Below are 16,927 nucleotides of genomic sequence, written 5' to 3' on the forward strand. Positions count from 1 at the left end.
GTAAAACCGAAATCCAGGATTCAACTTTTCCCCAGCTGGACCTTTTTACGTCTGGTCGTACACGCGTGTACATGGGCCTAATCTGAAACTTTTCTTTTTAAAAAATGATCTGCAACTGCTTAACATGATTCAGTTTTTTTTATATGAACTTCCGGACGCATCGATTTGCTGCAGATGACATCAGCTGTGAGTTTGCTGTTTCCACACATCACCCCCCCTCCCCCTCCCCCTCCTCTCTCGCACTCTTCCCTCCGGTTGCCAACGGGGACACGACGTCTGCGGGTATAAAAGGTCCGGGCCACTCCTAAACAGGGCAGAAAACTGCATGTCTGGCGACCACTACCGTGCTCCGCAGCGAAGCGACGAGGGTGTGGGATCCTAAGCTCTAGAGACAGGATGGCGACCCTTGTAGATCCCGGTGATTTGGAGACTTTGGACAGCGCGAGTAACGTCATGGCGTCCCCGTCGTCCGCAAGTCTTCCGCAGCACTTCGTCGACAGCAAATTTTACCTGCTGGTTGTCATCGGGGAAATCGTGGCGGAGGATAACTTAAAGTGTGCCATTGCGGATATCGAGAAAGGTAAGCGATGGGAGGCGGGAGATGGAGGTGGAGAAAGAGGACGCGCGAGTGAATCGGCCGCGTAGCCTAGTTATCGCGCGGTGCAGCCAGGTTGAGATTGGATTTGCAGCACGACGAGACGCCTTGCGGGGAAATGTCATGCACCCTGTGTCTCTGTGTGTGTGTGTGTGTGTGTGTTATAAATGAACTTTAATGCAAGCTATAAACGTCGTCTTGCATTTTAATCAGCTGGCATCTCCCGTAGTCAGCGTTGTTGTTCACACTGGGGCTACTGAGCGCGGACAAATGTGCTGCCGTCAAATCCTCAATGCAACATCTTTTCGGTTTACCAGGGCCAAGTTGCTTAGCGAGATAGCCTTGTGTTTTCTTAAATAACGTCTGCCGGGCCCCATGTTGTCATTTCTACACGTGGGTTGGGTCCTCGAATCAAGTTGGCATGGGTGATTCAGCATATCCAGCCTATGCGTCAAGAACGCAGCCCGCGTCGCCTCTCTGGCCCTGCGCCAGCGCATCAACAACTGCGCATTTCTCCTGTGCAGCTTGCGGTGTTTTCCGGCGGTGAGCGAACAGCTGTTGTCGCGGGGAAAACGTCTCGTTTCACGGTGACTGAAGTGAGACGGCGGGCCACCATGAGGAAAACGCCGCCCCCGCCCCCCCCCCCCCACATCGTTTTGTGCAGGCTACAGTCGAACCCCTTGTATCGTTGTCACATAATAGCTGCTCTGTCGGTTGTCTGTTCTGCATAGTACATCTGTTCATTGTTACAGAATAAATCATATTTACCCCCCCTGGCCCACCAAAGCCTTATTTCTTCGTTATTGTGCATCCTCTCCCCCTCTCTCTCTCTCTCTCTCGCTCTCTCTCTCTCTCTCATGAGACTAGGTAGGGCATAAAGCGGTGGTTGTGTTTATGAAGGAACAGGGGTTTGTCAACAAGCCGATAGAAAACGGCTTGCTTGTAAAGGATGGTGAGTTTACACTTGTTTCCCCCGCTGCTGCCGGTGCCTTCCACCCGGATCACCGTGCCCGGAGCCCCTCCTTTTACTCCCAAAGAGGCGCTGGCGCAAGAACTGAAGCGCTTCGGGAGGTTTGCGGGAGGATTCCGGGCGGTGGGTCTGGGCTGGAAGGACGCCAATCTGAGGCATGTTCAGTCTCTGCGGAGACAAGCGTTCATGTATTTGGACTCTCGGACTCAAACACTGGATGTCTCTTTCCGTGTTAAGCATGGGGAGGGATTTTATACGCGTTATGCTGGCTCCGGGAGTATGAAGTGTTGTGGAGATGTGGGTCACAAGCGGATTGCTTGTCCCCATAGACAGCACGCAATGGGGTCCGCTGCGGATGACAGCGGGGAGGGGGAGCGGCGGGCAACACCCCGCTGCAGCCGGTGTGGATGACAGTGGGGAGGGGGAGCGGCGGGCAACACCCCGCTGCGGCCGATGTGTCTGACAGTGGGGAGGGGAGCAGCGGACGGCGGACGCTGCCCGAGGCTGCTCCCCTGTACGGAGCGAGGCTGGTGGAGCCGCCGGTGCGTGCGGCTCTGTGTCTAAAGAACATTCAGCAGGGGAGGTGGAGGCTGAACCCGTGGTCAGGACAGTGCAGAGGAAGGACGACATGGGGAGTTCAGAGAGAGATGCGGAACGTTTTGCAGTACAGGAGGCCGAGATGCTGCAGGTCATACTGGACAGTGAGGCAGAGGAGCAGGTGATGAAGCCTGCTGGTTGCCATGGCAATGTGACTGACATGGAGTGCGAAGCTGTAGCTGAATATGATAGTGTTTCTGTAGCGGACAGCCTTTCTCAGAATGTGAACTGGTATTCATCCGAGGAAATTAATGGATTTCTGGATGACACATTTGGTGACTAAGCTAATGTCAATGATTGCTTTCCTGATGTTGAACATTTTTATTCAGCCAGTTACTACACTTCAAAAAGTTGTGGGGTTAGATTTACTGGATAGCAAAAATGTTATTGTCTCAAGAAGCGTGTCACTGGTCTAAGAAGAGGTTAAAAAGTGCCCAGGACAAAAATGGTAAAGAAGATTAAACTCAAATTAAAAGTGCCATGATCATACAAAACTGGGTGTTTCATTTCTGCCTTCTTTTTCTGTCTGACTTCTTGCTGGTCTGTCTCTCTTCGCCTTATATGAAGGGTTGAGGGGTGGCTTCATTAAATATGAATGGGGGGAGAGATACACAGGAAAGAGCCTTAATAACAGAAGTAATCAAGCAGAAAAGACTGGATGCAGTTTTTCTACAAGAAGCTCACAGTGACAGTGCAAATGAAACAGACTGGAGCTTATGGTGGGCAGGGCAGCACGTCCTTAGCCATGGGACAAATTTTAGTGCAGCAGCTTCCTATTTTATTTTCTTCTACTTTAAATGCAGACATCATATCCAGCAAAGAGGCTGTGAAGGGCAGAGTCCTTGTGGTGAAAGCTGAAATAGAGGCGTTTATTTTTACTTTGATTAATGTTTATGCACCAAACCAAGGCATGAAGGGCTTTTTAAAATGTTGAAAGAAAAATTAAGTGGCATTGCTCCAGGAGAGTGTATTGTATTGGGTGAAGACTGTTGCACGGATTGTACTTCAGCTAGGACTGGAGAGGAGCCACACCTTCAATCATCCTCTGTTTTGTCTTGTGTCTGAAAGAAAACCGATTTGGCTAGTGTGTTGAGGATGAAACACCCTTCAGTTAGACAGTACACTTGGGTCAAATTATCAGATGGCAGAGTTGGTGTAGCAAGATTACACAGGTTTTACGTATCTAGTTCTTTTACTGCTCGAGTTGTCAATTTTCAGATTCACCCTGTTATTTTTGCAGACCATCGTTTAGTTTTAATGGAGCAGATTTTATCTCCCATTGGAAAACCAACATTTTTTTGGTATTTTAAGGTAAAATTAGTACACGATCTACATAAATTATTACATGCCTGGTCTTACATGGAAAGGCGTCTTCAGCCAGGGTTAACTGGGGGGAAAGTGAGACTTTCTTGGGTGGGTCAGTGGAGCTTTTGGGGAGCACTTCTGATCTTCCTGGGAACCTTAGGTGGGGAGAAAGAGGCACTAAAATCCTAGGAGTATACTTAGGAAGTGAGGACTGCCACAGGCAGAACTGGGAGGGAGTGCTGGAGAAGGTGGAAACCAAGTTGTCCAAATAAAAATGGTTCCTATCCCAGCTGTCCTACAGAGGAAGAGCTCTGATAGTTAAAAACCTGGTCGCCTCATCTCTATGGCGCAGACTCATTCTTTTAGTACCACCGCCAGGCCTTGTGGAAGAGATGCAGAGGCGTCTGATGATTTTTTTTCTGGTCTGGTTAGCACTGGATGAGGGCGTTGCCCTGTATCTCCCTGTGGCAGAGGGAGGACAAGGACTAATACACAATCCATCCCGAACTGCGGCCTTCAGACAACAGACAGAACAGAGGCTGCTGTACGGCTGCGGTCAATGCTGGTTGGCCCCTGCTCGGCTACTTCTTAGGAAAGCTGGCTTTTTCTGCTAAGATCACTGAAGCTGATCTGACAGGACGTAAACCTTTTTACAGCTCAATGGTTGACACCTGGCAGATGCTGAAGGTCACGCAGACTCCTGACTCTAGACCAGGAATGTGGCTTTTTGAGGAGCCACTGCTTTTATAATGACTTCCTTAGAAATACCGTTTTTGCCCCCGCTACAGTAAGGACTAAGTTTGTTGAGGCTGGCGTCACTGAATTGGGCCATCTTATAAAAACATCAATGGTGGAACGAGTTACCAAACTCCATGCGATCCATTGAGTCACTCTCCATCTTTAAGAAAAAGCTAAAGATCCAGCTCTTTCACGAGCTCCTCCACACCTGATGGCATTAATAAAAATATGGCATCCGGGTAGCATAGTGGTCTATTTCGTCGCCTACCAACACGGGGATCATTGGTTCGAATCCCCGTGTTACCTCTGGCTTGGTCGGGCATCCCTACAGACACAGTTGGTGTGTCTGTGGGTGGGAAGCCGGATGTGGGTATGTGTCCTGGTCGCTGCACTACTACCTCCTTTGGTTGGTTGTGGCGCCTGTTCAGGGGGGTGGGGGGAACTGGGGGGAAGAGTGCGATCTTCCCATGCGCTACGTCCCCCCTGGTGAAACTCCTCACTGTCAGGTGAAAAGAAGTGGCTGGTGACTCCACATGTATCGGAAGAGACATGTGGTAGTCTGCAGCCCTCCCTGGATCGGCAGAGGGGGTGGAGCAGTGACCGGGGGGGGGGGGGGGCTCAGAAGAATGGATTAAGTGGCCAAGTACAATTGGGGAGAAAAAGGGGAAAAATCAAATAGATAAATAAATGCTTCTATGCGCTATGCATTGCCTTTGTGCACTGCCTGCCTGTTGACACCTATGGCCTATTGCAGTTGAACCTAGTTTTTTGGCCCTTACTTGCATTGTCGCCTGACTAGATCCTGGCTTGTGTTGTATTAACTCTCAGATGTACGTCACTTTAGATAAAGGGCGTCTGCTAATTGAAATTGTAACATTGTAATGGACACACTCGGCGGCATCAGTAACATCAGGTCCTCCTGAGTGCTGAGGAGGGTTGTGGAAGAAGTCTGGCAGTCCCTGTCTGGGCCGCTGAGAGTGCTCTAGCTGACCAATGGAATGATGACGATGAGGACATTTTTCCCTCCCTGGTTATCAGTGCTGCTGTTGAGCAGTGGCGAGAGGGGTGTGTGGACTGCTTCTTGCCCTGAAAACACCAGTGCTGGGTAGTTCCAGCTCTTGTGGGCAGAAGCAGCTTCATCACAGCTGTGTGAAGGTGCTCAACCTTCACTCTCTGGCTGAAGTCAAGGAGTCGAGGTGGACTGAGATTTTTCCTTCAGACAGTACCCCTAACGGCAGGTGGAGGGTCCTGTAAAGGCCTCCTGTTGAGAAATGGATGGCTGACCTTCAGTGGGGGATTAAACATGGAGCAATAGCTATAAAGAGACAAAGAGCTCACCTGGATCCAAGCACTGGGGAGGAATGTCCTTTTAGTACACAAAGGGAAACATTAGAGCATTTACTGGTCTCTTGTCCTCGATGAATGGGCTTATTTAGACTACTGGGGAATGGGGGGAAGCTTTGGGGGATAAATTATCTGTCCTCTTATTTGTTTTTGGGCCCAATTATGCAGTAAGAAAAAGACTTATTTTGGTTCTGGTCAATTATTTTTTTGTTTGGAACTGCTAAGCTAGCGGTCTGGAAGACCAGGAAGAATAAGACGTTAGGTCAGGGACGGAGCTGGACGGATGTGGTGCAGGTTATGAAGGGTTTGATGGTGGTTCATCCGAGGATAGAGTACACTTTCTACACCCTGACCGGTACTTTCAGGTCTCTGTGGGGGATCAAACAGGTTTTATGTTCAATGAGGGAAGATGGTTCACTTTTTCTTAATTTTTAATTTATTATGGTAGTGTGTATGTGTGTGTGTGTGTGTGTGTGTGTGTGTGTGTGTGTAATGATGCCTGAGAATTTACTGTTTCCGCTTCTCAGTTTGTACTGAAACGATGGGAATGGAAAATCTTTATAATGTGTTGTAAATACAAGTTATTTTAAAAGTCTCTCTCTCTCTCTTTCTCTCTCTCTCCCTCTTTCTGCCTATCTGTCTCTCTCATCCGTCATCGGTTAGTGGGCGTGGCACGACCGTGGAACGATTTTCAAACAAATCTGAGTATTTCAAAATGGCATATGATACACATTAAAGACCACCGCCATCAATATGAACATGACAAGGAAGAGTGAAAGTACTATATTGTTGGGGAAATTGTGTGGGTGGTGTGGATAGTGACTGAAAGAGCTTCATGCAAACAAAGGCAGAGTAAACGCTCATCAGGTGGGGATTGTTGACAGGTTTGGCCTATACCTTGCTACCTATGGTGCAAGTTAAAACAAAGGGGCACGGTGGCTCAGTGGTTAGTGTTGTTGCCTCACAGCAAGATGGTCCTGGGTTCGAACCCCATGGTTGTCTAACCTTGGGGGTCATCCCAGGTCGTCCTCTGTGTGGCGTTTGCTTGTTCCCCCCGTGTCTGAGGTGGGTTTCCTCCAGGTGCTCCGGTTTCCCCCACCATCAAAAAAGACACGCATGTTAAGGTTAATACTCCTGTCTGTGCCCCTGACCGAGTCACGGCAAGACGGACTGGAGTTGGTCCCCAGGTGCTGCACGGCGGCTGCCCACTGCTCCTAGCTACGCAGCTAGGATGGGTTAGATGCAAAGAATTTCCCTACAGGGATCATAAAGTATCTCAAAAACAAAACAACAAAAAGAAAAAAACACGAGCAGTAAGAAACTCAAGATATAAGTGGGCTTAATAAGCTAGGAAGTCGAAGAAAATGTATTTTAAAAGGACGGATGTAATTGTAAACAGTTTGCTTCTTGTGCATGCAAAAATTGGGCTATCATTGGCATTCAAGCAGACCAAATTGGATTTTAAGGTGCTGAGTATAGCAGTGTGATGGTATTACTCTTAGTGGGGGGTTTTTTTGTGGAGCTTAGCATGTTTGTATCAACCTTTAATCTGGGATCATTCTGGTTTCTCATCAGCGTATTAGTCAGTCTAACAGAAATAACAGACCTACCGATGTCTTCACTCTCTGTCTGTTGGTGATTACGTCATACTGCCACACCCTTGGTTTTCGGCACAGCTTAGTTATGACCGACTTCCATGTGTCTGTTGGATAGCTCGAGAAACAATGTTACGTTAATTAGTGATATATTTGCTGTATTTAAAAACACTGTGCTCCTCTATTAAAGTCTAGTTTTCTTGCCCCCTTCCCCATACATTTCAGCAACTCACCTTATACAGTGCCCCCTTCTTTTCTCCCCAATTGTACCCATCCAATTACCCTACTCTTCCGAGCTGTCTGGGTCACTGCTCCACCCCCTCTGCCAATCCAGGGAGGGCTGCAGACTACCACATGTCTCCGCCGATACATGTGAAGTTGCCAGCCGCTTCTTTTCACCTGACAGTGAGGAGTTTCGCCAGGGGGGCATAGCGCGTGAGAGGATCACGCTATTCCCCCCAGTTCCCCCTCCCCCGAACATCCACATCCGGCTTCCCACCTGCAGAGACAGCTAATTGTGTCTGTAGGACGCCCGACCAAGCCGGAGATAACATGGGGATTCGAACCGGCGAGCCCCGTGTTGGTAGGCAATGGAACAGACCGCCATGCTACCCGGATGCCCTACGATGGCCTTTTTGAAATTGATGATCTGCTTTATGATCCCAGAATGACACCATCAGTTTGCATGACTCAGCTCAATGGAGAGCAGCAGTGAGAAAGGCCCGTGGCGAAACAGACAGCAGCTATAGATATTTCCAAACATAGATTTTCTCTAAACATGCTCACTTTGGCTCGTCCAATAAAGGACGTGGAAGGGTAGGGTTAAAAGTAATGCGTCAGTGATAACGATGTGACTGTGGACTGAATCAAACACGAACCTGTTGCCAATTCCCCCAATGTAAAGTTCGATGGGTGTACGTACTATTGATTCCTGTTTCAGGCGGTACTGCACAGTTTGTTTTCTTAGTGACTGAAAAAAATAATTTGGTTTCTTTTTAACATTGCCATGCCCTTGGCTTTAACATTGCTCTTGTTCATTTTATAGGAATACGTTCCTGGGACACCAACCTTGTTGACTGTAACCTGGATCAAGAACTAAAGCTTTTTGTCTCCAGACATTCAGCTCGTTTCTCTGCAGACGTGAGAGGTAAGTCAGAGGGAAATAATAATAATAATAATTATTATTATTATTATTATTATTATTATTTATCATTTATAATAACTATTATTAATTTATATAAATTATTAATCTAATAGTGTATATTAATTATAATTATATTATAATTTAATATTAATAATATTATTTATAGTATCAATTATGATATTAATAATAATAATACATTATGATTAATTAAATAATAAAAGAGGGATGACAGCTCTGAAGATATTAACACTAGCTGGTGCATTTCTGATGCTGTTGTACTTTCCCAATAGCTTTCATTGTAATTTTATCTATATAAAACATGTTGAGATGTACACTTTTTTAAATAGCATTTTGTTTCTGGTCTTAGCTGGTCCTAAAAAGTAAAGCTAAGCTTTTGGGTTTTATTGCCTATTCCTGGATAATCTATGACAGGATATATTTGCATTGTAAAATTAATTCAACAGTATTGCTATTACAGAGCAAAAACAGGGATCCCATAAAGATGGGCTGGGTCCAGTAAAGCAGGACATGTGGTGTGTCAATTGGCAGTATGGCTTTGCCTGTCAGCAGCAATTCAAGCCTCTGCTTGGCCGTGGTCCATATTGGTGATGGCCAGCAGAGTTTCACGGTAGCTGATGGTCAGACCAACTATAGATTTTTATTTTTTTTCAGTCTACAAATGCTATCTCTATTGACTTTACCATGTGATCCGATTGCAGAGCAACAATTTTGCTGCCTCATGACATGAGGCACAATGTTAGCATAAATTAGATTCATCGGCGTAATACAATAGTTTGGGAGGAAAACACAGCACAGGAAACGGGGGATACATTTTCCTCTGATGCCATTATTATATGTCATGGTGGGTAGACAGGCTATTAAATCACTATTCACTAAATATACAGGTCTGTATCGACTGACCTCCAGTAGTTATATCTTTTAAGTAAGGGTTTTGTACCAAGTCTTGGATGATGTCTTATGAAGGACACACATACATTTTCCCCAGACTCTGTTTGAATTTGCATGTCTGGGAAATTACAGCTTGGGGAATTAAGGCTTGTGTGATGCTTAGAGATACAGCACAGTCTTCAACAAAGCTCAATTGTTGAAGTATTAAAAAAAATCTATGTAAGAATATCTAATAGATAATTTCAGAGAAAGAAAATAATGTACCCTCTGCAGAAAGCTTTGCTCTGTGGTAAATAAGGTAAGTTTCCGGCATCTGACTGACAAGAATATTGTGATTTCAAAATTACTTTAATATCACTCCACATTTATTTAGCTGTGTGCTCCTAGTGAAGTCGCTCCCCTCCCTTTCGTCTCATCTTGTGTCTGCCATTTTCTCCTCCGTCCTTCCTCCTGCCTGTGGATGGTTGCCTTGCAACGAGGTACAGATGCGGAGAAGGGATGGGGGTAATTAGTAGAGTGGAACTCCCAGTGGCTTGGCTTTGTCCCTGAAAATGAAGGAGGGAGGATAATAAGGGGAAGGAGGAGAGGAGAGAAGGTCAGACAATGAGGTAGAGGAGAGAAAGAAAAAAGAAAGTGAACAATTCAGTGATGGCGAGGTGACAGGAAAGATATCTGTGAAGGTTCTCATTCATCCAGGTCATGGTTATCCAAAGGAGTTGAATCAAGTGCAACTGGATACCAAGTCCAGTTGCACTTGATTCAACTTCTTTGGATGTCAGGAAAGATAGTGGACAGGAAAAAAAATGAACAAGATGTGAGTAGTGTATCTGAAAACTGAAACAGGAAAAAACACAGAGAAACAAGAAAAACAAGGTAAGAGTTTAAGTATCAAGAGTTGAATAAGCAGCCAAACTGGCACAATACCCTTCACTTTGAATTTCATGCTATACGCTTTTTCCTGCTCTTTCTTAAGGGGGAAGTTGTTTTTGTTTTTTTGTTTGCCTTCACTCTGCTGAAGTGTTATTTATTTGTACATGTAATACACATTTTAAAAAAAATCATGATATGAGACTATAAGTGTGCAAACAATATCCCAGGTTAAAAAAAATGTATTGAAGCATACTGCCAAACACAATAAGATTTTTTTTTTTAATCTGTGTGTTGTGCTGTGCTGTAATTGATGATTAGGGAGGTAAGAATGAGATGACAACTGATTGCCAGTATCTCTCATGTGCACCCCCTCCTCTTGCTTTTTTATTTTTGGCCTTATATTGCATGTAATTGAGTGTGGTTAATACATGATGCAGATCATGCTAAAAATGACTGCAATCAACAGGTTTGTAAACAGCCCACACTGGCATGCTGTTTTAAATAGACTAGTGCAGTCCCCGTCCAGAACCCGCCTGTTTGGAACGGGCCGGACGCTTCGCCTCCGGTAGTGCTGCTCGCAACTTTTTCGAGAACCACTCACTCAAACAACTTCACACTCGACACTGCACTTCCTGGGGTCCTTAAAAATAGAAAGACCAAGATGGTCATTATGACCATTTTGGATTTTCAAAGTTTAATCACTGTGTGAGAGAGAAAAAAAGATACAGACCTGCCACTCCCTGGATTCCCCTAAAATTCTATATATTTGCGTTTAAAATTAGTTTTAGATAAATTGCACAGACAAATATATATATATGAGATAATGTAACGTGCATGGATAAGTAGAAACGTTAGCCGTTGGCCAACGGAACGGACTCTTTGGTCGAGCGGTTAGCGATATCTCCCGCGATGCAGGAGATACGGGTTCGCGTCCCGGCTGCGGTGGTTCCTGTGTTTGCCCCCCAAAGTTGCTGCAATAATGTAAACTACACAAGACTTAGGGGGCGGCCCCCTTTAGTCTCGCGTTAGCGATGTCGCCTCGTGGTGCAGTACAACCCCGGATCAGAAAGATCTATCTAAAACGACCATGAGCAGTCAAAATTACCGTCTCGTAATTCTGCGCGTGACAGTGCGCATCATGTCGCGATTTACGACGTGTTTTGGTCGCATCATTTCCTTCGCGAATTTCATTGCTCTGTCCTAGAAGAAAAAAAACTAGCGTTCTCCAGTGCAGAGAAATAGTCTAAATTTGATTTGTGATTATTGCGAACATGTCTGGTTACAGATTGCGATGTCTTGAGTTGATGCAGTTGGAGGACAGTAGGGGGAGCTAGAGGACAATATAGGATGTAAGTGACTGTAAGAGAGGAGAAGGGGTGTGCGACGTGTGTTGTTCCAAGTAAAGAAGCGTATCTTAACAGACGTGTGTCTTCGAGTGGTCCCTTAGCAACACAACACAGATGCCGTTACAGACGCACCATGGCTACCGTTGCAGTATTTACAGGCGTTGGACAGCGGCCATTTTTAATTGTTTGAAAAATAGAATTAAAAGTTGTTAAAATGTTAATTTTGGTGTCAGTTTCTGAACAGCCATACTAACATATGTAAAGCATTGATATCTCAAATGAGTATTTATCTTGACAGAGTATAGAGTTTAAAAGTTTTAGGTAGGAGCGAAATCCTGGTCATTCTATATATCCAATATATCTGCCAAGTGTGAAGTTGAGCATATGAACAGTCATCGAGAAAATCGGAGGACAGCAGACAGAGGACTGTGACGTTACATGTGGGTGTGGCTAGAGCAGCCTCCATGCGTGCTCGCTCGACCTTTGTTAAAAGAGAAACCGAGTTTATGGTTGAAAAAGCCCGGTTGAGAGTGGAGGAGGCACGCATGGGGGCTGCTCTAGCACAGTGAAGCAAGAGAAAGAGGTTGCAGCTGCCTTAGCTGGGGCAGAGTGCCTGGTACATCTTGTAATGAATGAAAGGTCACGTGTTTAACTTGACCTACTCACGGGTGTACGTGCAGTGCGTGTGACGTATACAGGAAGTGAGAAGCGCATGTTATGAAGGTTGTATGTCGGATGAACGCTAGTAAAAGCTACACAGTTAAGAACCTACGAAGTCGGCTCGTTCTTGAATTATTCTTATGTCAGTAAGACAAGGCGTCTACGGACATTACATGGTGTCAGAATAGTCTGTGTATCGGAACACGAGCAGTCATGCCGAAGTTTAATCCGCCGAGTGAATTCAAGTTTGACTGCCCCGTTGAATGGCCGGAGTGGAGACAACGGTTTTCGCGCTTCAGGCTCGCGACAAAGCTGGATAAAGACGACGGGGAGATTCAAGTGAGTTCGCTGATTTATGCAATGGGCAGCGAGGCTGAAAAGATATTCAGCTCGTTTGACTTCGCGGCGGAGGGTGATAAAGTGGACTATGATATCGTACTGAAAAAGTTCGACGGCTACTTTATTCCCCGCCGTAACATCATACATGAGAGGGCGTGCTTCTATCAACGTAGCCAGCAGCCAGGACAGACAGCGGAGATGTACATCCGGACATTGTATGAGCTGTCTGAACACTGTGAGTTTGGGGACAAGAGGGATGAACATATCAGAGATCGTCTGGTAGTGGGCACAAAAGACAAGGTGCTCTCCCGTCAGTTCCAGCTCACAGCGGACCTTACTCTGGTGAAAGTCATTGAACAAGTGCGCCAGGCGGAGGCAATAACAAAGCAGCTCAGCCTCCAAGCTAACCAACCAGAGGCCCAGCTGGCTAACGTCAATGTTGTCCGATGGCGGGACGAACGCCAAAACAAAAAGGGCGGACAGCGTCATGGTGGCAGCAGACCTGCAACCAACAAAGTAGATGAATGCGGGAGGTGCGGCAAGACGCAGCACACCGATGAGCGGAAGTGTCCTGCAACGAACAGTAAGTGCAACAAGTGTCATAAAAAGGGACATTGGGAGCGTGTATGTCACTCTAAAGCGGTGAGAGAAGTCACTGAAGAGGTTAAACAGCTGTACTTTCTGGGAGAAGTTGGCAAAGAGAGCAGTCAGGAAGATTGGACTGTTAGTTTAACAATAAGTGATGTACCAATAACCTTTAAAATTGACACGGGGGCTGACGCTACTGTTATCAACCAAGGGACATTTAAAAAGCTGAAGCCAAACATAAAACTGGGACCTCCTGACACATGCTTCATAAGCCCAGGTGGAAACATCAGCTGCATAGGACAGTTTCAAGCCACAACCAACTACAAGGAGAAACAATACTCCTTTCCAGTGTATGTGATCAAGGGGAGAGGCAGCTGTCTGCTGAGTCGTCCAGAGGCAGTGGAGATGGGTCTAGTGAAGCGGATGAATGAGGTCAGTGGAGTTTTCGGTTCAAGTGGACTGCTGAAAACAGACCCAGTGAAAATAGCTCTGGTGGAGGGTGCCCAGCCATACGCGGTGCATACAGCCAGACGGATACCGCTGCCACTTGTACCACGGGTTAAGAAAGAACTGCAGCGCATGGAAAATGAGGGCATTATTGAAAAAGTGACTCAGCCCACAGAATGGTGCGCCGCTATGGTGCCGGTGCTGAAACCGAACAAGAAAGAGGTTCGCTGCTGCGCTGACCTCAGGAGGCTGAATCGAGCGGTGAAACGTGAGAAATACGTGCTGCCCACTATGGAGGAAATAATGCCAAGGCTCGCAGGGTCAAAGTTCTTCACAACGTTGGATGCAGCAAGTGGGTTTTACCAGATCCCCTTGCATGAAGACAGCAGGGGGCTCACCACTTTCATCACCCCATTTGGAAGGTATGCTTTCAGCCGCCTTCCATTTGGTATAACGAGTGCTCCAGAGATTTTCCAGAGAAAGATGGCGGAAACTCTGACCGGGCTAGAGGGCACAGAGGTGTACATGGATGACATCCTTATACATGGAAAGACTGAGGAAATCCATGACCGGCGCCTAGCAGAGGCGCTGGGGGTCATTGAAACAGCAGGTCTCAAACTGAACCAAGCGAAATGCAAGTTCAAACAGAAACAAGTCCGCTTCCTTGGTCACATCATCGACGAGGCAGGCATCAGACCTGACCCGGACAAAGTGGCCGGAATAGAGAACTTTCCTCAGCCCCAGAACGTGACGGAACTCAAGAGGTTCCTCGGGATGGTGAACTATTTGGCAAAATACGTCCCAGAGCTGTCCACTGTAGGTCAGCCGCTTTATGGACTGCTTAAAGCAACGACAGAGTGGCTGTGGGGACCTGCACAGAACACAGCATTCCAAGACCTTAAAGCAGCACTCGCCACCGCCCCGGTACTCACCTTTTACGACGTCACTAAGGCTACGGTGGTGTCAGCAGATGCCAGCAGCTACGGGCTGGGAGGCGTTCTGCTCCAGCAGCACGGGGAACACTGGAAGCCCGTGGCCTACTGCTCCCGACGGCTGAGTGACGCAGAGACAAGGTACGCACAGATCGAGAAAGAGTGCTTAGCCAGCGTCTGGGCATGTGAAAGGTTCGAGAAGTACTTGTTTGGGCTTGACAATTTCAGACTTGTCACCGATCATAAACCACTAGTGCCTCTCATGAACAGCAAAGACTTGGATAATGTGCCCATTAGGTGCCAGAGACTGTTAATGAGGCTGATGCGTTTCAATGCAGTGGCTGAATACGCACCAGGCAAAACTTTAGCTGTGGCTGATGCACTCTCCAGAGGCCCAGAGCAGCGCTACGGAGATGGTGCTTCTCATGATGATGTTGCAGCGCACATTGATGCCATCGTGTGCCAGGTGCCTGCCACACCTCAAAGGATGCAGGAGATAAAACAGAGCACGGATGGGGATCTGCAGCTCCAGACAGTGTTGGGCTTCATCAGACACGGCTGGCCTGAGTATGTCGATAAAGTGCCGGAGACAGTCAGAGACTTTTATCAGGTGAGAGGGGAGTTATCTGAGGTAGATGGTTTAGTCATCAGAGGCAGTCGTATCGTCATTCCCACAGAGATGAGGGAGGGGATCTTAGACAGAATACACGACGGGCACCAGGGGATAGTTAAGTGCAGAGAGAGAGCTAGCCAGTCAGTGTGGTGGCCCAAAATGACAGAGCACATTACAACAAAGATACAGCAATGTCAATTCTGCAGAGAACACAAGAACACACAGAGAAAAGAGCCTTTAATGTCAAGTGAGCTCCCATCCAGACCATGGCAGAAAGTTGGCATAGACCTGTGTGAGTACAAAAAGCAAAACTACTTGATAGTGTCTGACTATTATTCCAGGTTTTTGGAGATTCTAAATCTACCAACAACTACTAGCAGTCAGGTTGTAGCTAGGCTGAAGGCTACATTTGCACGTTTTGGTATCCCTGAAATTGTAGTTAGTGATAATGGGCCACAGCTAGTTTCAGAAGAGATGAGGAGGTTCAGTGAGGATTATGATTTCATCCATGTGACTTCAAGCCCACACTACCCCCAGAGTAATGGACAGGCAGAGAGGGCTGTTCAGATAGCCAAAAGCATATTAAGGCAGGAAGACCCTCTCCTCGCCCTGTTGACATACAGAGCTACACCCTCTTCTTCCACTGGAGCCAGTCCAGCGGAATTGCTCATGGGTAGGAGACTCAGAACCACCTTACCCACATTGCAGCATAACCTGAAACCGGCCTGGCCTAAAGAGGAACTGATCAAAACCGCTGACGCCGCAGCCAAATCGAGGCAGGCTTTCTACTACAACCGCAGGAACGGCGTGCGGACACTGGGCCCACTGAACTCGGGTGACGCAGTACTCACCAAACTTGATGGACAGAAAACATGGACAATGCCAGCAGTTGTTCACAGTCAGAGCTCCACTCCCAGATCCTACATAGTGGAGACAGCTCAAGGTGAACATTACAGAAGGAACAGGCGCCACCTGTTGGCCACACCCAAAACACTCACCTTTGTCAGCAGGGATCCTGACCATGTCACTCCAGGGGAGAGTGGAAACATGGATGAGTCCCGAGCAGCAGAAATGCCAACTTCCACACCATATGTTACTCGCTCTGGCAGGGTGAGCAAGCCTGCAATCCGGCTGGATTTGTGAGGCGTATGGACTTGTGTACTGTGGGGGAATTTTTATTTTTTTTGAAAAGGGGGGTGATATACAGGTTAGAAAATCATCTTAGAGGGGGAGATGTAATGAATGAAAGGTCACGTGTTTAACTTGACCTACTCACGGGTGTACGTGCAGTGCGTGTGACGTATACAGGAAGTGAGAAGCGCATGTTATGAAGGTTGTATGTCGGATGAACGCTAGTAAAAGCTACACAGTTAAGAACCTACAAAGTCGGCTCGTTCTTGAATTATTCTTATGTCAGTAAGACAAGGCGTCTACGGACATTACACATCTGTTTAGCTATCTATCACTTCGTGTACAGCCACGCATGCAGGGGACAGAATAGTGAAAAATCAAAGCTTCTCCAAAGCTCAACACAGGCGGATGCAAACGTTTAAACAGAGCGTTCTGGAGCATTTTACTGTGCAAAATCTCAAGACAAAATGGCTGGTCTCGAACTATGACCCTACCCATGTGATCATAAATGACCAATAGGGAACAATGTCATTTAAAGCTACAGTATTCAAAGCAACCAGGAGGTGCTAAAATGCTCTTCACCTACATTTAACGTCACATTAACAAAATAGGTAAGTAAAGTTTTTCAAAATCCGTTAAGTGTGCATTTTAACTTCTGGAGTGATTCTGAATTGCTGGTTCATCTAGAATAGAGTAAGTATTATCTTTCTTGCTTATGCTTGCTTAGATGCACTTATGACCTCTGATGACTAGTATTTCTCCTGATTTCCTACGTTAAATGCACTTATTTTAAGTCGCCTTGGA

General features: G+C 46.6%; 1 protein-coding gene across 1 annotated transcript in view; it reads left to right on the forward strand.

Moving 5' to 3' along the window:
• Positions 1-396: 396 nt before the first annotated feature.
• The window catches only part of map1b (microtubule-associated protein 1B), a 34,893-nt gene continuing 18,362 nt past the window's right edge, over positions 397-16,927 (forward strand). Inside the window, exons 1-2 of the mRNA XM_056291030.1 lie at positions 397-580; positions 8,190-8,291. Coding sequence (XP_056147005.1) covers positions 397-580; positions 8,190-8,291 — 286 coding nt within the window. The remainder of the gene's footprint in view (positions 581-8,189; positions 8,292-16,927) is intronic.

The sequence above is a fragment of the Lampris incognitus genome, chromosome 12, assembly GCF_029633865.1.
Source record: "Lampris incognitus isolate fLamInc1 chromosome 12, fLamInc1.hap2, whole genome shotgun sequence".
NCBI lineage: Eukaryota > Metazoa > Chordata > Actinopteri > Lampriformes > Lampridae > Lampris > Lampris incognitus.